Below are 22118 nucleotides of genomic sequence, written 5' to 3' on the forward strand. Positions count from 1 at the left end.
ATCTATTGATCCGAATCACAGAGTGGGGCACTCAGCTCAGACTCATCACTCAGTCCATTCGCTATTATTTGAAGAAATTAAAGAATTTCTACAGCTGTTTGGTTATAACTTAAGAGTTTGTTTGCTGTGAGTGACCATGAAGCCAGCAGTGGTTCTGCTGGGCCTGGCGCTCCTGCTGGACACAACTTTTGGAGCAGAAGGTAAGACTGACTGAAGATGTTTGGTTTTAGGTAAAAATAAACAAGTTATTGCAGTTTTACCAATATAGATTATTTAAAAATGTATAGTTCTGTTCCACTTAGGTTTGGTGTACTTTTAGGAGTGATTGCTTTTAAACTCATTATTATTGCTGTTTGTTTATAGAAGAAAATATATAATAAACCTAATACTTTGAATAATTAATTGAGCATACTATACTGTTTGAGATCTGGGATCAACTGGAATGTATGTGGGATTGAATTTAAATTCTATTTTTGTGTAAAGTGCCTTGAGACTGTATTTGTTGTGAATTGGTTAAATGTGAAAAAAGAAAGGAAGAAAAAAAGAAGAAAAGAAAAAGCAAAGAAAGAAACAAAAAAACAAAGGAATAGAAAAAGAATAAAAATAAAAGAGAAAAAGAAAAAGAAAATAGAAAAAAAGTGTTTATTATCTGTATTTTTCAGGACTATTTTCTTCTTTTTGGTTAAAAAATACAACAGATAACTTCAAATGTTTCTGTCTATATAGCTCCAAACATTCAACTTTTTTTTTGGGTGGAGGGGGTCCAAAAGTTTAGAAATTACCACAGCAATAAATGATTTACTAATTAATCAATCAAGTTTCAATCAAGCTTATTTGTATGGCAGATTTCAGCAACAAGGCAGTTCAAAGTGCTTTACATCTTAAAAACAGGAAAATAAAAAGTCGAGCAATTTGAGAATTTGAGAAACCGGTAAAAAACATCACATTTTGTCAATTAATCGTTAAAACCAACTGGTGTCATTCAAATCAAAAACTACTAACAGCCTGTTTTAATAAACCACAATGATATTAATCATGCACTAGATCACAGTGTGTAAAAGCAGTTTAAATACAGATGTTTCTCAGCCATTACTGCTGTAGTATTTGAAAACCGTCACTGTTTGAAAAGACACTTTTACTCTAAGCGGTTCTTCTAACGTTTAATGCTGAACTCTGATAAAAAAAATAAACACTTTGTGTCTGAAATAAACAAATTGCACCAACAGAGTCCTGCGTGGGTCGCTGTGGCTCCTTCAGCTCACGGAACAAATGCCAGTGTGACTCTATGTGTGTGTATTATGGGAGCTGCTGTGAGGACTTTTACACCATCTGCCCCAAAAAGGGTGAGTCCACTGCTCAAATCTTCTGTCTATTTCAGTATTTCTCAAACCTTTTCAGACCGAGGAGGACCACTTACCCCCATCTAACAAACACACAGACCACCTAACTTAAACTTGCCCCCGCAGTAACCCAACATCTTAAAATAATATACAACTGGAAATAAAATACTAGTCTCTTAACTGCTTGTCTTCCCGCCTGAAGTGAAGGGTGGCGCTGTTTTGTAAATGTGGTCACAATAAAACCATGAGCAAGTCATTTTGAGTTATTTACAGATTTTGAAAGCAAGAATTATAAGCTTCTCATTGATAGAAAACACATGGAAATCAAAAAAGTTCTTTGTTAATAACGTTTTAGAGTTATCTGTAATTTAGAATGATAGTAAAGGAAACAATGACTTGTGTTGGTTTGCAGACATTTTCTTTCAGCCAGTAGATAGCCCATCATAAATTATTTTATTTTAGGTGTTAAGATGCAGTTAGTCACCGCCATATTGCATTCAGTACAGCCGTAGCTAGATCTGCGTCCCTGCTGCATGCTATGTATCGTAATAATGTTCAAAAATAAAAGTTCTGCAACTCACCCTGAGAAACTTTCCACCGGTATCTTCGGGCTTTCTTTTGAATGACTCGGTCATAAGACATGTATCCATTATTATTTATAAACACAATCCTTTGGTAAGCTAACTGTAGCGTCGCGCTTACAGCTAACGTAACGTCAAATAAACGGTTGTTTACATGCAGTACCTAGCGGACCACTAGAGGGCGCCCGCGGACCACAGTTAACAATTTAAACTGTAAAAGTAAGAACTTATACCAACTGGTGTCATTCATGATAACATTTTCTGCTCTAAGTTTCTCGTGGGGACACGTTTGGAGAAGCAGAAATGGATCCAAATATGAACACAACAGAGCAAACACCAAATGTAAACACGGTGGCTCCAACAGGGCCCTCCTCTCTGACCCCGCCACCCAGGGCCCCTCATGGGCCCTCGCCCACCGTCGACCCCAACGCAGCGCCCTGCAGCGGCCGACCTTTTGACGCGTTCCTGCAGCTGAAGAACGGATCGATCTACGCATTTAGAGGTAAAATATAATTGCTCTGTCTTCATTACTTAATTTCTTTGAAGGTTCAGAGAGGAAACTAAAAATAAGATTAAATTATTCACACATCTGGTAGATTTAGATTTAAAGCTTTTTCATGTTGGTGGGAAATGGTTGTCTCTCCCAACACAATAAAACAATATCAAAGTTAATTTAGATATTTTTATTTACACTATACATTATTTGACAATTTGCCAACATGTTTTTTCTGACAGGAAGTAATGTTTTGGAGTGGCCTAGTCCAAGTCCTGGCTTAAACTTGAGCTAAAGATTAGGGTGATGATAAGGAGTTCATTATCAAAGATAAATTATTAAAATACCAATGGGAACATGAAAAAAGTTGATCAGCTTTCATTAGAAAATTTTTTTTGTTGTCAATTATTATATAACTATTAAAGATAACTCTTAACTTAAATCTACCTGGAGTCTAAATGATTTGGGACTTTATTGTACAGTCAGATTATTTTACAAGGAAGTACTTTTGTTATATTGTTTATTTGATTTATTTTTATGTTTTAAATAGTTCAAAGTTTCATCACTCTAGTTTATTGAATTTTAGACATAACCTTGATGTTTGTTTATAAGTTATTTTAACATTTTTTGTATAAAATAGGTTTTTTTCTGCATAAAATATCAGATGCTATTGTGACTGAAAATATTTTTTAATAAAAACAGTATTAAAAATGAACAGATTTAAGAAATATAGATCACTATTAGAAACTTAAGTCATTTTATAGCACTTCAGATGCAAGAATCCATTTGTGTGGGAAGATTTGTGAGTTTTTGGTAAAATTGTTTTGAATCTTATCTAAAACTCTTATAATTGATATCCCCCACCCTAGGTTTATATTTCTTTGAGCTGGATGACAGGTCAATTCTTCCTGGTTACCCTAAACTCATCGAGGAGGTGTGGGGAATCGCAGGACCCGTCAGCGCCGCATTCACCCGCATCAACTGCCAAGGAAAGTCGTACATCTTCAAGGTGGGAACCACAGCAGCTATAAGCTTTAAAAAGTTATTCTTAAATCAAACTATCCCGTCTGAATGTAATATTGAGCATTCTAATTGTTCAAGGAGGAGGGGTTTTTTCAGCAAGAGTGGAGGAACAGAATGAGCTGCATGTAGTTTCTTAAATTATGGTTTTAAAAAATGATAAATTCAAACATTACTTGCTAAAAAGATTTTCCCCTCATAACAAAGTATTTGTTTATGCTTAATAAAAAATATTTACTCAGAATTTTCCCAGCAGGTAACCTGAATTCCCATTACAAACCTGGGAATCTTTGGTTCCTTATGAAATGTCTGAAGGTTGTCAAGAATAAAAATAAGTTATCAAACATAAAAATTTAGTTTTTATACACTCTTTATGTCTGGGCTTTTGTGAATCATCAGGAAACATAAATATCATTTATCTTAGAAAACCTGCCAATGTGGAGTTCTTCCTCTAAAGTTTATGTTGCCACCAGAAAATCATGTTTTCATCCAACAGATCAACCCAATATTGTATGTACATGCCCCACAGCATTATGCTGCCACTGCCATGTTTCACCTGTCTTCCGGATGGTTTGCAGTGTTATTTTTCTGCCAAGCATGGAGTTTTTCATGTAGGACCCACCTTCTTCCATGTGTTTGCTGTTCCCCTCATTAAGCTAGGGGACAATTTAAGCAGGAACTCTGATTAATTTTTTCAACAATTGCTATTTTATTGTCACTTTTTGATAACTTTTTGATTAACTAGATTTCGGTAAATAGTATGTTTCCAGATTTTTAAATAAAACTTAAAAATCTTTCATTGTTCTACTTCTACAACCTGCTACTTTGTTTTTGTTTGTCAGACAAAATCCCAATAAAATATTGATGTTTATGGTCTTGATGTGATGAAATGTAAATTGACTTTTGCAAAGCACAGTTATAATTAAAACCTCCCACCATTTGGTTCTGTATATTTTTGTATCAAAGGGCAACCAGTACTGGAGATTTGATGGCGATATCTTAGATGAGGACTATCCCAGGGACATTTCCGTCGGCTTTGAAAACATCCCAAACGATATAGATGCAGCTTTTGCTGTACCTGCACCAAGTCACCAAGGGAAAGAGAAAGCCTACTTTTTTAAAGGTATTTGCTGAGCGATGAAAGACAAATTGCAGCATTTAAAAAGACAAGAGGTCTTGTTTTTATCCTGTCAAGCAGCAGCTTGGTGCTGCTGAAGGGCCTTACATTTACATTAATTCAAATGGCCACCAGAGGGCGCCTCTAACACTAGCAAAAGATTTGCAGAGAAAATATTTCTACGTTTAGTTATAAAATTCTTTGTAATGTTCTTCTTTTTGTTCAAATACATACTGATTAAATAAGCCACTAACTTGTTGTTAGTTTAAAAAAAATTCTGCTAAAAGAGCGTCTGTTTGGTTTCTCTCAGGTGATAAGTATCACCAGTACGAGTTCAAGCACCAGCCGTCCCATGAAGAGTGCGTCTCCATGAGCAGAACCTCTCCGTCTGTTCTGTTCACCCAGTACACAGACCTGTTCTGCGAACACCCACTGGAGAACCTCTTCACAGATCTCTTTGAAAGCTTCTGTAAGACCCAGATATGGTTTGCTTACATTATGTGTACCCTCACTGGCCACTTTATTAAGTACACTTCAATTTCTTGCTAACACAACTGATGAATCAGCTGAATTTAGTGCAGTTAGACGTCTAGATGTGGTGAAGACTAAGCATCAGAATGAGGAAGAAAAGGAAGAAAGTGATTTGGAGTCTTTTTGTTGATTTATCAGGTTTTGTACCAACAACCATCTCTTGAGTTTTACAGATGATGGTTTAAGAAAGAAAAAACCTTAATGTGAGAAGCTGTTGTGTGGGCAGAAATTAATTGTTGATATCAGGGAGCAGTGGAGAGTGGACAAACTGGTTTGAGATGTTAAAAGGTACACAGATCACCACTCCCTTAAAACCAAGGTACAATATCTGGATGCATAACCCTGATATAGATGGGCAACATCCAAAGAATACCAGATAATGTGTCACTCATGTCAGGAAACAGAGGATGCAATTCTCACAAGCTTACTGAAATTGGACAATAATAGTTTTGTTTTAAAAACCGTTTTCTAGTGCAACTGGTTTCAGCTGTAATATTTCTGTACTGCAGTGCCCTTCACAGTCACCGGACCTCAATCCAACACATAGTTCTCGTATAACGTCACATTTCCGGGAACTTTGTACCTCACAGCCATCTTGGTAGGCAGGTGCTATGGAGTCGCCATGACAACAATAAGCAAGCCGCAAGCTTAGAACTGGTTCTTGCCTTGTTCCTATCTAACTTATAAACAACATAAGTACATTACAGCCATTACTCGATCATATTTTCTGAGTCCTCTACCCATCTTTGTGAAATACTAGGAAAAATATCTGTGATACTTATTGCTGAATTAGCTAGGACATGTAGCCTATGTATATGTTACTAAAAGTACTGACTCTGCCACTCACCAGAACTTTATTGTTTGTACATCCTTTACGAACCCATTTAAACATTGATTGTACGTGTCCATGGATTTCAGGCCGTGAAGCTCCTGTATGATGTACGCACGCTTCGTGTTCACTAAGGAGTTTTCTATGTCATAGAAGGAGATTAGAGGCAGCTTGGCCACATCATTTTAGATGTTTTGAGTCCCTGCCACAAATCAACAGCAGCAATTTTGTTAACGTATCCTTGTCTTGCACATTAGTAAAGAGTGTCCAGATGTTTTCTTTTTGTTGGTCTCAAAGCCATGATTCAGCGATGCCTACCAAGATGGCGCAGATCACTACCAGTTCAGACTTGTGGGAACTATATGTAGAGTACCTTTGTGAAGTGGTGGGACAGGAAACAAGTCTACAGCAACTACATGGGACCAAAATATCTGAGGCTGACATTCTTTAAAGATTTTCTTGAATCCATGCCACAAAGACATAATGCACTTTTGAGGACAACAGAATGCCCAACTTGGTACAACCAAAGTGTTTCAAATAAAGTGGCAGGTGACTGTTTTATAAACATTACTCATTTTCTCCCTTTCTCTTCCTTCAGACACTCACAACTCTAGCCCCCAACTCACGTTTAGGGACTGGAAAGGCGTTAGCCCCCCTGTTGACGCTGCCTTGGTAGGAAAGGTTTCTCTTAGTCCCAAGCCAACAATATCGTCTCCACCAGCAAGACGGAGGGGCAAAGGGCGGAGAAGGAGACCCAGCAACAGACATGACCCACAGCGCAGAAGGCAAAGTCGCTACGTGTTTGATGATCTGTGGTTTGATGACGATTTGTTTGACTTTGGCCTAGATTACAGCGACACGGCTGAAGTAGCTACAGTCCAGGAATACAAAAGCACCCCAGTTCAAAATGTCTACTTTTTCAAGAAAGGTATGATTACAGGGAGTAAGTTTTAAAAACTCACTGCTTTAATGAGCTTCTTCATTTTTGCAGCTTCTGCTGTAACTTTTTTATTCTTTGCTTGTCCATTTTGTTTCTCTTGATGTTGACAGACAAGTACTACAGAGTGTCTCTGCGGACTAAACGGGTGGACGCCGTTAGCCCCCCTTACCCAAGATCCATTGCAAAATATTGGTTGGGCTGTGAAGAGGAAGACCTGCCTGATTCATCCAGAGCAGAGAAGAGATAGATCATCTAAGACACAGACACATCTATGCAATAAACACCCTGCGCCCAGTGATAATAGCATACTTATTTGTTGCTACTGCTTTTTTTCTTATGCATGTGCTAAACCTGCGCATGACTTAATTCACTTTAAAGGGATAGTTCAGGCTTATTTAAGTAAACAATGGAAACCAGTTAAGATTAACACTACATAACTCTCTTTTTTGTTACTATTTAGTACACATGCAGATTAGATGGACCTAAAATCCTGAAGATAACACCTAGACCAAAACAGACAAAACCTTTGGTCTCAAAATAATAACAGAGTTTGATGCAAAATCAGTTTTAAGAACTTTTAAACTGTTCTTGTTTGCATTTAGTGATTATTTAGACAGAAGATGGTGAGTATTTTCATGGAAAAGGAAAGCAGGATGTCCATTGTACAACTTAAATGAAAAGTTAGTATAACAGCAAATAAAATCAACTATGGAATAACCTGCTCATTAGATGGATTTCTTTAATGCTTCCTATTAAAATTTGCCTAGAAATCCATTTTTATTCTTTGGCTTTCCACCTCAGTAAGACTCTGTTTGATCATATTTGTTGAAATTGGTTTTATGTATGCCTTTGGTGTGCAGTTATGTGCAACATTTTTTTCCAGCTGCAGTTGTTAGAAGACAAAAATTGTGATCTATCCCTTTAAATTTTAGTATGCTTGGCAGTTTCCATTCCTGTCTTTAGCAATATAAGTTGCATGCTTGAGGCATGTTGTTTGCCTTTTTGACGTTTTAATCCTCAAATACATTTATAAAATTAGTGTTGCGTGCATATGTAATCTTTGACACGCAGCTATATATTGCCTCTGCAAAGAATTGCTTTATTCTTTATCCTGCTTGGAAAAAACATCTTACGTCTCTTTGGTTTGCATCTCAGATATTTGGAACAGTTACGCCCTCTGGTGGACCTCTAGCGAATTCTTCACATGAAATAAAAAATACACTGATACATTTTCTGTTTATAGTGACTTTGATTTAATTTGTTATACGCTAGTTGTGAATATTTGTATTTTCATGACTAACAGTTCACCATATCAGAATGCATTATGTACAACAAATTATTATTTATTATTATTTCTACTTTTATAAGGGAGTCAATTTTTAGTTTCATATGTTACAAATTCAAATAGGTTTATTTAACACCATTTCAAATAGAAGTGTCAAATATTCTGTTCTCGTATTTCAACAAAATTTCCACCCACAATATGGCAGCGAAGTAGACGTACGTACGTCATGACGCTTGAGGGACGTTTTCCGAACACTGCCGACTGACTGTTATTTTCCATTATCCTCTCAGTCTGTGGAATGGTAAGCTGGTTTGGAAAGTAGACGAATGACAATCTACAGAGAAAAGTAAAATAGGTAAATAAAGAAAATAAATAAATAAAAGGCACCGCTGGGATTCGAACCCAGGATCTCCTGTTTACTAGACAGGCGCTTTAACCAACTAAGCCACGGCGCCGGGTGACAAATTTGTACAAATATGGCTTCATAACCACACGGAATGCCGAGGTCTGGTATGGGTTTTTTTTATTTGTTTGGTGCTTTATGATTTAAATAAAATATTTGAAATCGTTATTCTGTGTGTCAGTATAGGTGTAAAAGCATCCCAAATCAAATCTCACAAGCCAATATATAGTCCAACATGGAAGCAGAAATTTCCAGATCAGACAGGCTGAAGTCGCCCACCAATTATTTGAGGCACAAATCAGCCAGATTATCCAGGGAATCGTCGTCGCAGCTGATTCTCTGGTGGTCGAGCTGACTGTGAGAGTCCTCCGTGGATTTAACGCGCAGGTGGCGCAATGGCCGCCCTCTGACTGGACTCCCTGAACACATCCGAGTAATGTTTTCAGTTCTCTGTAATCCCATTCATCAAGTCCAGTGTGAGGGGTCAAGTTCTGGTAATAACCAGTGGACTCACTGTCAGGAGAGACCCAGAATGCAATTAGATCAGGGGATGGAAGTGCCAGGATTGTTGAGAGGCTGGTGGACTGGGGGAGACTTGGACTGGGAGTTAATGGGATTGATGGATGCAGGTGAGGCATTGGAGGGCTGCAGGGTGTAGTACTGATAAACCCTGTTTGGATGTTATCAGCAGGTGGGTTGGAGGCTTCTCTTGTTTGTTTCTTGCTCTTGAAGTAGCGGGCATGTCTGCTTTGAAACCATACCTGTTAAATATTACATTAAAAAATATGCATAAATACGCTGCATTTCCAGAGGAAAAACCAGGAACACTTCCACTACTTAAAACATACCTGAATCTTTGATGTTGGGGTACCGAGTGGTGGAGAAGGTTAAAACAAGTAATTAGTTTTTGTTAATACTAACTAAAGAGTTGCACTAAAACAAGAAACAGAAATCACTTCTTTTTTCTGGTCGGTCTGTGGCGCATCCTGACGGGACTCCCGTTGCGCATGAAAAACAAATGTATGTGCGGATGTTGGAAGTGTATTGCAGAAGCTGAAGGAGAGCGAGGTTTTACTATAATTTGTGATAATAAAAAAACTATATTTCCTCTTCTTCCTGTTCGTTTTGATCGATTAAGGACGCCAGGACGACGCGCAGTCACTTTCCAAGTTAGCGCCAAACCACTACAATCTGAATTTACTCTTTAAAACAACAAAAAACTTAAGGAAGATAAATTTAATAAATACACAAGCTAATTGTAGATTGTATTGTGAAGTAAAATGCATCTCTTTATTACATACAGATTATAATTTCATGGTTAAATATGTAAATCCCTACATTATTTACTACATCTCGTTGCTTGTACTTGTGACAGTGCAATGACAATAAAGTTGAATTCTATTCTATTCTATTCTATTCTATTCTATTTGCTGTCATGATAAATGCTAAAAGTGTGTCATTACTGTTTATTACATAGAGGCAAAGACTGCTTCTTATCTGGATTGCTTTTTCTGTCTTTTTGCCAACTTTTTTTAATCTTACTTTTATTTAAATCATGTTTTAATTTTTTTAACTATCCTGTTGTCATCAAATGCAAAGTTATTGTCTTATTTCACCAATATGTCATTCTCTATAATTAATTTTTAAATTTTTACAGCCCTGACAGAAAGCTGTCATGGAGGTGCGCAGACATGCAGATTCCCAGTTTCTTTATTTTGATATAAATACATTTTGACAAAGACATCATCACTCTATTTTATTTCTACCTTTATCTGGGTCACTTTTTCAATCCCAACATGCTCATAAACTTTAAGATCCCAGAATACACACATTTTCCTTCCCTCTGCATGTGATCTCAATGCTTCACAGACTCAGGTGTGCATGCTGACACATTCTGCTCCACATTCTCAGCTTCAACACCGAGGCGTAAAAGACGCTCTGCACCCGGCTCACTGCTTCCTTTAGAATAAACAAACACATCTCTCCAGGTTTTTGTTTGATGTTGAAACTCTGTCCATACTTCCTGTCAGCTTGGGCGATTTTTCTTCAAAGGTTCTCTCCATAAATCTGTTTTACAAATATCAGAAGGAAGAGAAACTGCTGAACACAAAGTTAACTGCACCACAGTCCCGTCATTTGGGGTTAATTCAGCATCACTTTGAAACTGAAAGAGGGAGATTATTGATGCTGTGCATTAGTGTAAATTAAAATATCATCAAAAATTTTATTATTTCAGTAACACTGTTCAGATTTTTTAATTCATTTATTATTTAGACTCAGTACATATTGCATAGTACATATTTTAAGAGTGCATTCATAATATTTGTGTGAGTAAATGAAAGTTTGTCTTCCTGCAGGACAATAAGTTTAAACATGAAGTTACAATAAGTGTTTAAATCAATGTATGCATATTCATGCACTAAAATGGCCCAGTCAAAGTCCTGATGTAAATCTAATGGAGATACTGTGGCAAGGTTTAGAAATTTCTGTTCTCAGAAGCTATAGATCCAGTGCTATAGATATGCACAGCCACTTAGTCATTTTTATACACTTTAAAAACTTTTTATACCACATTTTACGTTATATTTCACTGTAACTTTTCGGACCCCCCACCAAAGAAATGTCCCTGTTTAGGGTCCCCCAATAATGAGATGGGATTTCCCCCCCTGTATAGATCCAATCTGATTGAGCTAATTTGCACGATAATAGTTCAAAGGTCCAAACATTTGCTTTTGTAATTGCATGATAAAATACCACACTGTAAAAAACATCTCTAATTTGAGATAAAATATCGGCGGCTGTGGTAAATTTATTCCCTAAATTTGCTTTAAACAAAATATGCAACCAGTTAGTTAATAATATATGTAATGATTTATTACATGACACCAAATAAAAACTGTAATGTAAGTTGTTATGTAATTATGGTGTAATTGTAGCTGCAAAAGTTTGTAATCAATAGCAATAACTTTCCAATTGTGTTGCTATAGTTTTATAAAAGTGTGCAAGTAAAGAAAAACTGATGACAGCGGCAGGTAGCGGTACTAACTGCACATCAATGTGAAGTTCTGACCTGCTGGTGGCGCTAGAGATCATGTTTTGGACCACTGTGCCTTCTCTAAAATGAAATGCGTCATAGTTTGGAAATCTCTCAGTGCGACATAAAGCGGTAGATGCTGAAGTTCACTGTGTAGCTGTGGGGAAATATGCAAACTGAGTCCGGCTGCAGCGACTCGGTCCAGCCCACGGTGGGTGGGACCTAACGGGGAGAGGAGGGCAGCTTCTGTCGGCCTGCTGTCATTGTTCAGCCCCGCGGGTAATCGCACCATCCAGGCGGTGAAGGACTTTAAATTTCTCTCTGAAATTATAAAGGTAGGAGTTTTAGAGATTTTTCTCTATATCTATACCAACACTCAGACAGATCAATGGAGCTGTAACTGGGCGGAAGATCCTGTTTATGTAAAAGAAGTAGGTCAGTAGCCTATTTGTCGAAAAGATACTAATAATGATAAGATGATTAGAGCTGCTGGACTAACAGATCAGGAAAAGTTGCACTTGCAAGTTACGTTAAACGACGCAGATCCGCTATGCGGCAAGCCGTGAACCGGATGTTGAACGTCTGTCTCTATCTTTAACTGGAACCATCCCAGTATAACCGCTGCTGTTATTGACGGTTCGCTGCTCTCATATTACTGCACTTTCTTTGTGTCTGTAAACAAAGAGCGACGCAACCTACATAACAGCAGGCCGTTAGAAGAAAACACGTTTTACATGCACTCGTCATTCTGGTATTTAGTTTACAGGAATTGAAATGTTTTCAGAACATGTTAAAGAACCGAGATCAATTCTGATGGGTTGCACAGTGCAAATGTTTAGAGCTGCATGTTTAACGTTAAAATGAGTGCATTCGGTCTTTTAATGTATACAAGTTATATTAATATTTATTACAGTCTTATGCACTCACTAGTAAGAAATAATGACACTTTTTAGCAGCAACAAGTATATACCTATATATATATTAACTGCATATTTTGGTCTGGCCTATTATGTAATTTTTAAATATTAAATGTTTAATGTTTTGATGAGTTTCTTGGCACTTAAGTGTCGTTTTTAACAAATACTTTTTTTGCTTTTACTTGAGTAAAAATATGTTGAAGTAGTTCTACTCTTGGTTGATTACTATTTGGGGGTACTCTGCCCACCTTTGGCCCACAGTCTTTTCATGATTTTTGAGTCGTTTTCTAGTTACATTGTCATGACCTTTGACATTTAACTTTCTAACTCAGGCCTGCTGAGTCTGACATGTAGGTTTCGTTCTGTTTTTATTTCACAAAGCATCACAAGGTCTGACCATGGGGTAAATTCACCCGGACTAGGGCTGGGCGATATGGACTTAAAGTTTTATCATGATACTTGGCAGTACTGTTGTGATAACGATGAATGTGACGATAAGAACAATTTATTACATCTTTTTAGGTAACTGTGTGTCACAGCAACTATAGTCCCACAAACACAATTAACGCTGTTGAAAAATGTTCCCATTTGTGACATGTTTCTTTAGGACACCAGTCGCATGAAGTGTGATTACAGTTCTAATAATAATATTTACTTCACTCCAGAGATTGTTATTTTTTTATGAATTAAGTTGAAATTAAACTTAACTCTGAACTGTGACGCCTGTTTTGGTTGTAGGATGTCTCGAGAGCAGCAGGCGGTGGCTCGGGCCAGGAAAGCCTTTGAAACGGGTCGGTCCCGACCTCTGGAGTACCGGATCATCCAGCTGAAGAACCTGCAGCGCTTATTCATAGAAAGGCAGAAGGAGATCTCGGATGCCGTCAAGAAAGATCTCAATAAAGTGAGTGATAAGTGTAAGATATAATGTGCTAAAAACACGTAACTTTTTATTTTCACAAAATTGGAGAATATAAAAAATAGAAGCCAGCTCTTATGCTTAATAAATTGTCTAAATTTAACTCAAAAAGATGAGAAAAATGAGGTGAAATAGATTTTTTATGCCACATTATTTAACATTCCTTAGGTAATACATAAAAATAAAAGATCATATTCTCTTCTATTTGCTTACATACAGAATCGTACATACACAATCAGGTTGTTTTTCAAAACAACCCGAACTTAAATAATAATAGTAACATATTTTATTTTTACAGTGCATTTCAAGACACTCCACTTAGGTTCCTTCTCATTTTGTGCAGCCAGTGGGACTGTTTCTACATCAGCTAACTCTAGGTTTAATATTTTCTCCATCGTCAGAGTGAAGTGGGGACGCAGCTGTATGAGACTCTGGGTCTGGAGGGGGAGATCAGCCTGGCCATCAGGAAGCTGAGGGAATGGGCAGCCCCCCGTCCTGTAGAGAAGAACCTGCTGACCCTCTCTGACACGGTTTACATCCAACCGGAGCCGCTGGGGGTGGTGCTGATTATCGGGGCCTGGAACTACCCCTGGGCGGTCACAGTCCAGCCTCTCATTGGAGCGATTGCAGCAGGTACTGCAGCTTGATTTGTCGGGTCAAGATTTAATTGGGATGTTTATATTCACATCTGAAGAATTGAACTTCTGCTAAACACCTTATTAAGAACTAAAGTTTGAGATCCCTAATCTATAATCTGCTTACATGACTCCAGAAAATATCTACCAGTAGACAGACAGAGGCGGGCAGAGTACCCAAAATTGTACTGAAGTAGCGATTCTTCAACATATTTTACTCAAGTAAAAAGTAGCCATCCAAGAAATTACTCAAGTAAGAGTAAAAAAGTATTTAATGATCAAATTATCCATATTTAATATTTAAAAGTTACATAATCAAATGGACCAAAATATGAAATTAAGTAAAAATGTTTGTATTTTAAGGACCAAAATGACAATAATTCACATAAGTAGCAAAAAATAACAAAATCAGGCAAAATATTTTTTTCCAAAGTCAATTTTTGTTTATGTAAAACGTTTGAAACTTTAACAAAATCTGAAGGTGTGTGAATGTGGTAATCTTTATTTTAAAATATGTTTGTGGGTAGAAAATCTAGAGACCTAAAATAATTAGAAATAGAGTGTATCATAAAGTTTTTAGAAGTTATTAAACAGTTATACCAATAACATCTTTTAGCTGTTTATCTACACAATTAATTAAAATATGTTACTACTGAAAGAAATAGTTTGTTTACAGGTGAACTAGTGAAAAAGAGTCATTCTGACGCAAGATTTTACACCTTTTAGTAGCTAAAGTTTGTTCAAACCTACATAAAGTGATGTAATCTTTCTAGAGAAAATGTTCTTATTTTTTAAAACATAAGGATGTGAGTAAAGCTGCGCAGGTTCTTTATGGTTCTGCAGTTGGTTTTCAGTCCGTCTTGTGATCCGCTCTACTTCCCCTTTGTGTCCAGAACTTTGCTAAATGCTTCATATTCTCATGTAGATAAGTGGGTCAAAGCTCATGCTGTGAACTCCAGACCACAATCATGACTGCAGAGTTTTAGAGATTAAAAACCCTGTAAAATCTGCTCTCAGTAATTCAGGTTTTTGTGTTTGGAAGTGTGAGCTTGCAAGGCTAAACTTTATTTAACTGATTAACTTGCTGTCTCTTTAAGGCCACTCTCATGCTGAACCTCTAAACAAATGTTTCGGCTCAACTCTGATTGATTTGTGATTCAAACGTCGGATTTTGGAGGAGTCGCTCGGCTGTTTAAAGTGACAATGCAAAAATCTAAGCACTCCTGTGTTGCATATTCTCAGTCATACCTTTATAAATACTTTATCAGGACTCTGGAGCAGCTGCTCGTCTGCAGCTCTGCTGGATAAATGCTACTTAGAGTTACATATTTAGAGTAAGAAGAATGAGCCTGCAGCATCAAGCGGGGTGTTTGCACATGTTGGACTTTGTTCTGCAGTATCAGAGCTTAACACAAATGCCTGCTGGGTCAGAAGTCTTTGATAAAGTTACACAATAAAATAACTTTTTAGGTCAACAGTCATCAGTCCATCTTCAGCTGTCTTGAAATGACTAAAATTGTGGAATATTGTTGTGCAATCAATGATACCCATAATCAGAATTTTGATAAGGTGGTGACATACAGTATGTTTTGTTTTTTAATCTGGTTGCTAAAAATTTACTGATGAAGTTGAATATGTTTAAATCATAACACATACAGTGCAAATATTTAATCAAATAAACACAAAGCCTATTTTCGTTTTAACCTAGTTTACTTGCACAAGATCTAATCTTTACACACACCAGTAATAAGTTAAAAGGTTACTGATGTTGTATTCTGTTATGTAAGATGCTGTCTGAGCTTTTAATGCCTTGAGGAAATTCAAATGGATCATCTGAGCTGTCGTAGTGCAAATGATGAAAGTCCTGAATAATTCAACACTTGTTTAATGTTTAATGTCTATATTGTGCCTTGTAAAAGTATTCATACCCTTTAAACTTCATAACATTGTGTGACGTTAAAAACTGCATTTTTTCCCATGATAAATCAGCAGTGGTACATTAATTAATGTTAATTTAATATGCAGAAGTTTGGCCAATACGGACTAAACGGCTTCGTTCACTTCCTCTGCTGGCATTTTTAAAACTAAAGGCAGACTGAAATTGTAAAACAGCGCAGAAAATCAACGTCATCGTTCACGACTTCTCCTTTTCTCCTGAGAAATCCAAATAAATGTGAGAAATCCCAGACTTACTGTGAAACAAAACCTCAATCAGGTGGAACTGAGGCTGACAGCTCAGTAAAACTACTCCTTTAAAAAATAATAAATGTAACTAGTTACCCATGGTAAGGACAATGACGCATGGTTTTCTAAATTAGTCACTTAAAAGTCTTAAATGTCTTGTACTCTTGTATTAATCTACCTTTTCTCTAATGCTCCTGAATAAAATCAAGTGAGAAAATGTGTACATAAAGTCCACCTGTAATGCAATTTACTATAATTTAAAAAAAAACTATAAAATTTAGCTGACTTGAGAACAAGATTTAATTTTTTTAAAAATCTAATAAATGTCAAAACCATAAATAATAAATAAATCCTCTAAAAAGAAAAAGCTGATGAAGTAAATGAAGTGTTGCATTTGGTGGGTGTGTAAAGTTCAAAGTTCAGTGTTTGAATCTTGTAATGTTTGTAATGTTTGTAACAATTTACATTGTCTGAACGGTGAAACTTTGTATTTCCAACCGACGACACAAATCAACAGGACTTATTGTTTGCTCAATTAATTTAGAAATTTATGAGACTACACATAATTTTATTCTTTCTTTACTCAAATCACCTGTCCAGGTAACGCAGCTGTGGTGAAGCCGTCAGAGGTCTGCGTTCACACTGCAAAGGTCATGGAGGATCTGTTGCCGCTTTATATCGACAAGGTAACTGAATGGAAAATCTGTTCATATGGAGAAACAACTCAGCATTTTTAATGGAGTGTTTGCGGAAAAAGAGCAACACGTAACAGCAACAGCGAAGATAAAATTAATTCCTAAACACTCAGAAAAGAAGGAAAACAGAAAAATTAAGTTTTGGTTTAATGATGTTCTGAATAAAAAGATCATTTGAAAGAATTAAACATTGCATTAAGATCCACACAAAAATAAAATTTAGTCACGAGAAATTTTAGTTATCTTTGACCTCATGTTGTTTAATTACAGCCTTTACCAAAACTGTGAGAGTTAGAAAAGTAACAATCTGCTTTATCATAGACATTTCCTATTTTTAATTATAAGAAAACATTCAGCTTCAGTGATAAACAAAGACACTGTGGAGTTCAGCCTTGGAAATGTTTTATCACAACAATATTAATAAGAAAGACTGATATTAGCTGGATTTCATTTCAAACTCTACTGTCAGTCATGAATTTACAATAATCTTATATTAAATTTAATCCTTTTAAACACTTCCTTTTACACACGGCTGAATGAAAACTGCTCTACAAATAAAGTTTGAGTCGGTAATTCAACTCGGTTTGAACAACAATTACCAATTATCTTTATAAATATTATAAATATAGAGTTAAAAGCCTTAGTAACAAATAGTTTGTCTTCAAGCAGCAGTCTGAAACTGGAAAAAAAGAGTAGAGTATAACAACTATTTAGATTCCCAGATTTGAATTTCTGTCTATTTATTCATTCATTTGTGCATTAATCCATCTTTCCATCCATCTATTCATCTGTTCATTAGTTCATAGTTACAGACTGTGTGTGTACAGTCATTTTTCTGCACCTTTAAATGTCATTAAATATAAACTGACTTTATAGCTCGGACTGATGTGCTAATTTAAGCTGCTACTTTAGAAATCCAAAATTAAAAACAGACATGCAAGGAAAATTACACATAGCATAGTATTATATTTCTTGTGTGTGTGTATTTGAACAGTTGAGATAAAATAAAAGCAAATTCTCCCAATAAGTTTGGACTCTTTATTTTTATGAAGTTTAAGCTGTTTGTTTTGTTTTAGGAGCTTTACCCTGTAGTGACGGGAGGAGTCTCAGAGACCCAGGAGCTTCTGCGCCAGCGAGTCGATCACATCTTCTACACCGGTAACAGTACGGTGGGCAAAGTGATCATGGAGGCCGCCGCCAAAAACCTGACCCCCTTGACCCTGGAGCTGGGCGGCAAGAGCCCCTGCTACATCGACAAGAACTGCGACATTAGCATAGCCTGCAGGTCCCACATACTTTTAATATTTACAGTTTTTAACTCCTACTTAAAGAATATTTTCCTCTCTTACGTCCTTCTGTTAAATGTTCTGTTCAGACGGATCACATGGGGAAAGTACACAAACTGCGGTCAGACCTGCATCGCCCCAGACTACATCCTCTGTGACCCCAGCATTCAAGACCGGGTCATCGAGGAGGTCAAGAAGTCCATTCAGGTACCGGAAGCTCACAATGGAACCAGCGCTGGACGATACGGCTGGAAAACTTAAAACAAACGCTTCATATCAGTCGATATCAATAATTAATGAGGAGTTTTCTGTTTTAAATATCTGAAACTGATGATGTGACATTTGCTCTTTACTAAACTGTTTTTACTCCACCACATTGTTTTTTAAGATTATTATTTTTAAGCAGTCATGAGGCTCAGTGGTAAAATGTTAAACTGCTTCTGCGCCAGTTACTCAACAGGCTGTTGCTAGGCAACCATAAATTACTTAACAGTTTGTTGCTAGGTAGCCAGGAGTAACTTTATAGCTTGTTGCTAGGTAACCAAAGAGTGAGGAAGGTAGTTGAAGTCTCTCACTCTGCTTAGCTAGCTGTGAGAGGCTGAACAACTAAACCTTCACTTTGACTACATCCCCCAGAATGCTGTGCGGTTCTGGATCAGTGAATTTTCTACCAAATGTTTTATCTGTTTATATTGATCACATGTCTATCGCAATATATATTGTTACTGATTTATTTTCCAGCGCTAATTGGACCCTGAGTTGATGGAACTTGTAACATAATTTCATATTTAAAATGATTTTTTCCTTTTATTTGCAGGATTTCTACACAGAAAAACCAAAGACGTGCCCAGATTACGGGCGCATCATCAACCAGCGGCACTTTAAGAGGATCATGGCGTTGGTGGGGGACAGCGCAGTGGCTGCAGGAGGAGACGGAGACGAGTCAGACTGCTTCATCGGTACCAAAGATCACACGTAGAGGTTTTTTCATTCAATCATAAACTAAAACATTGTTTTTTTATAATGCGTTCAGCTCCCACAATTCTGCGTGACGTAAAGCCTGATGCCAAGGTGATGCAGGAGGAGATATTTGGACCTGTTCTTCCCATCCTTCCTGTCAGCGGACTGGACGAGGCCATAAAGTTCATCAACAAGGGAGAAAAACCTCTGGTTCTGTACGTCTTCTCTGCAGATGAGAAGGTATCTCAGAGCTACGTTTTTATTAACCCACGCACAAACTATTCACATAAAGCATAAAAATAAAACAAAACAACAATATAACTCCAGTTTTGCTGATTCAGTTTAGAAATCGAGAACAGAGTTCGACATTAAAAACAACAAATACACTCTGTAAAACAGATGTTGACCCATTTATCTCCACACATTAAATCAACTGCATCCTGCTTTGTCATTTTAATGCTAAACAGCATAAAAAGTAAGATTATAAATCATCAGACATGTAATTTGATGATTTGTTAGTAATTTGTTTCAAACTTGTGGATATGTTTTAATTTGTAACCAGGTTCTTGTTTCGTTTTTCTCTCTGCAGGTGATCAACAGAATGAGAGACGAGACGTCCAGCGGAGGATTCCTGGCAAATGATTGTCTGGTTCATTTCTCTGTCAGTTCGCTGCCTTTTGGAGGAGTGGGTAAGTCAGACACACAGTTTCACTAAAAAATAAAAAAAATTAAAAAGTAACTCTTTTCAAAAACAATTGCTTTAAGGAATATTTTACTTCAATGTACTTTTTACTTTTACTTAAGTGATGTTATTATGAAGTATTTCTCTTTGTACTTGAGTGAAATTTCTGGATTTTCTCACCAAAAATTCACCAGATACAGACCCACACCTGCAGATTTTGGTTAAAGGTTCCTACGTTTTGTTTTTTTTTATTGAAAGAAACAGATTTGGACAGATTTTTTTTTCCTGATTTAGTTTTTTTTACTTATATAAATTACCCTAACCAAAATTTCATTTAACTTTTTGTAATTTTTAAATATTAAATGATAATTTGATCAGTTACTCTTTATTTGAGTAGACTTTTTACCAAATACATTTTACTCTTACTTGAGTAATTTCTTGTATGGATACTTTTTACTTATACTTGAGTGGAAATATGTTGAAGTAGTGTTACCATTACTTGAGTACAATTTTTGCACATCTCTGTGGAGCAAATGTCTAATGTACAAATGTTAGAGCGCCCTCTAGCGTCAGACTTCGGATAAAATAAAAATGTGGAACTGAAACAAATACCTGATATTAACCGAATAGATTAATCAATCATGCAAGTTTATTTGTATAGCACATTTCAGCAACACTGTACATTTTATATAATAAAAAACATACAAAACAACAAAAACATATCAGATAGTCAACAGTTATAAAGCCTACTCAACTTTAAAATATTTAATACTCTGAAAAAATAGCTGCTCTAGATATAAAACCAAAATACTTTAAAACAAAGTAACAGAAAAATTAACACATTGACACTTTCAGGAACTTTATTCTGATTGCTAAAGTTTATCTTCAGCCTAACTTCTTTTATTTTTCGGTCAGGAAACAGCGGCATGGGCTGCTACCACGGCAAGTTCAGCTTCGACCAGCTGAGCCACCTGCGCGGCTGTCTCATCAAAAAGCTGAAGATGGAGGGAGTGAACAACATGCGCTACCCGCCACACACACCCAAGAAACTGGGCTGGGCACGCTTCTTCATCCTGAAGACCTTTGACCTCGGCTGGGTGGGCAGGATGCTGCTGCTGGCCTTGATGGCCGTGGTGGCAGCTTTTGTGCTACAGGTAAGAGAAACACAGGCAAAGAGTAAAAAAATGCTACTTTTTTTGTTCGTTTGTTTGTTTCCTAAAATGTATGTTTGTGTCATTTCATGTCTTCAGTTAAAATTCTCATTAAATATTTTGAGGTAGACAGGACCTTTTTTCCCCACAATGTATTTTATTGGGATTTATGTGATAGAGCAACATAAAACAGTGCATGATTGTAAAGTAGCAGCTATAGTTGTAAAACCACAAATCTGGAAAGTGTCGTTCATAAGTCCTGTGCAACAAATTACACTGAGAAGTCTCCTAATTCATAAAATTAGAGTCAACTTGTGTGTGATTCAATCCAGCTTTTTTGTGAAGGTTAATAGAAGAAAACTAATAACCATTTAATAACTGTTTAGTTGTTGACAAAAGTAGCAATAAAAAAACATGCAATCCGGTTTACAAGCCACAACAATGAGATGAATAATTACCTTTTTATAAACACCATGCTTGGTAATGGCAACATCAGGCTGCAGGAATGATCAGAGATGATGGATGGAGCTTAATGCAGAGCAAAAACAGAAATACAGCTGCTAAAATCAGATTAAGGAAACAAACATAGAATAACACATATTTTAATATTTTTTCCGTTTGTTTCAGAAATATCTCCGCTGAGGACATCCTTCCCTCATCTACTCACCTCCAGTTTACTGCTGTCTTCCTTTTTCTGCCTGAGAAGGAAAAGAGATCAGAGTAAATATAGATGAAATCATAATAAGTCAAATCATCATATTCAGTAAGTTGTAGGCCGTTTTTTGGCTGTTGCCTTAAATCCATTTAGCATTTTACTAACAATAATAGAAGTGTTGTCTGTATCAGTGTTGAAGGAAACTGATTATCTGCGTTTGTATTCAGCATCACTACGTTTTTATTTAACCTGACGGAGGTTTGAAAACTTGGAAGGATTTTAAAGCTTTTAAAATGAAGAAACTGAGCTTAACTAAAGCTAAGAGGGACGTTAGCTTTAAAGAAGAAATGTTGTTGCTTAAAAAGCTGGAAATATAAAGTTTGTCCATTTTACTAGTGATTTTATGTTTGTTGTGCAGCTGTGATCAGGTTCTGGTTCTGTTTGTTCTGATTGCATCAGAATCA

The 22118-nt window shown here is 36.5% G+C and overlaps 2 protein-coding genes and 1 non-coding gene across 3 annotated transcripts; 2 read left to right on the forward strand and 1 right to left on the reverse strand.

Annotated features, from left to right (window-relative positions):
* Positions 1-8089, forward strand: vtnb (vitronectin b). The gene is made up of 8 exons (XM_032577355.1): positions 1-200; positions 1227-1343; positions 2193-2423; positions 3284-3423; positions 4401-4557; positions 4862-5020; positions 6510-6839; positions 6962-8089. Exons 1-8 carry the CDS (start codon positions 137-139, stop codon positions 7096-7098), a joined length of 1335 nt encoding a protein of 444 aa, XP_032433246.1. The 5' UTR covers positions 1-136; the 3' UTR covers positions 7099-8089.
* A 428-nt stretch (positions 8090-8517) lies between these two features.
* On the reverse strand, positions 8518-8591 carry trnat-agu (transfer RNA threonine (anticodon AGU)). The gene has a single exon. It is a non-coding gene; the product is annotated as a tRNA-Thr (tRNA).
* Positions 8592-11675: 3084 nt separating this feature from the next.
* On the forward strand, positions 11676-21948 carry aldh3a2b (aldehyde dehydrogenase 3 family, member A2b). The gene is made up of 11 exons (XM_032577353.1): positions 11676-11908; positions 13229-13391; positions 13808-14039; positions 16826-16911; positions 17997-18205; positions 18296-18413; positions 19024-19165; positions 19240-19406; positions 19756-19855; positions 20764-21002; positions 21627-21948. Exons 2-11 carry the CDS (start codon positions 13230-13232, stop codon positions 21639-21641), a joined length of 1470 nt encoding a protein of 489 aa, XP_032433244.1. The 5' UTR covers positions 11676-11908; position 13229; the 3' UTR covers positions 21642-21948.
* The last annotated feature ends 170 nt before the right edge of the window (positions 21949-22118 follow it).

This window comes from Xiphophorus hellerii, chromosome 11 (assembly GCF_003331165.1).
Source record: "Xiphophorus hellerii strain 12219 chromosome 11, Xiphophorus_hellerii-4.1, whole genome shotgun sequence".
In the NCBI taxonomy this organism is placed as follows: Eukaryota; Metazoa; Chordata; class Actinopteri; order Cyprinodontiformes; family Poeciliidae; genus Xiphophorus; species Xiphophorus hellerii.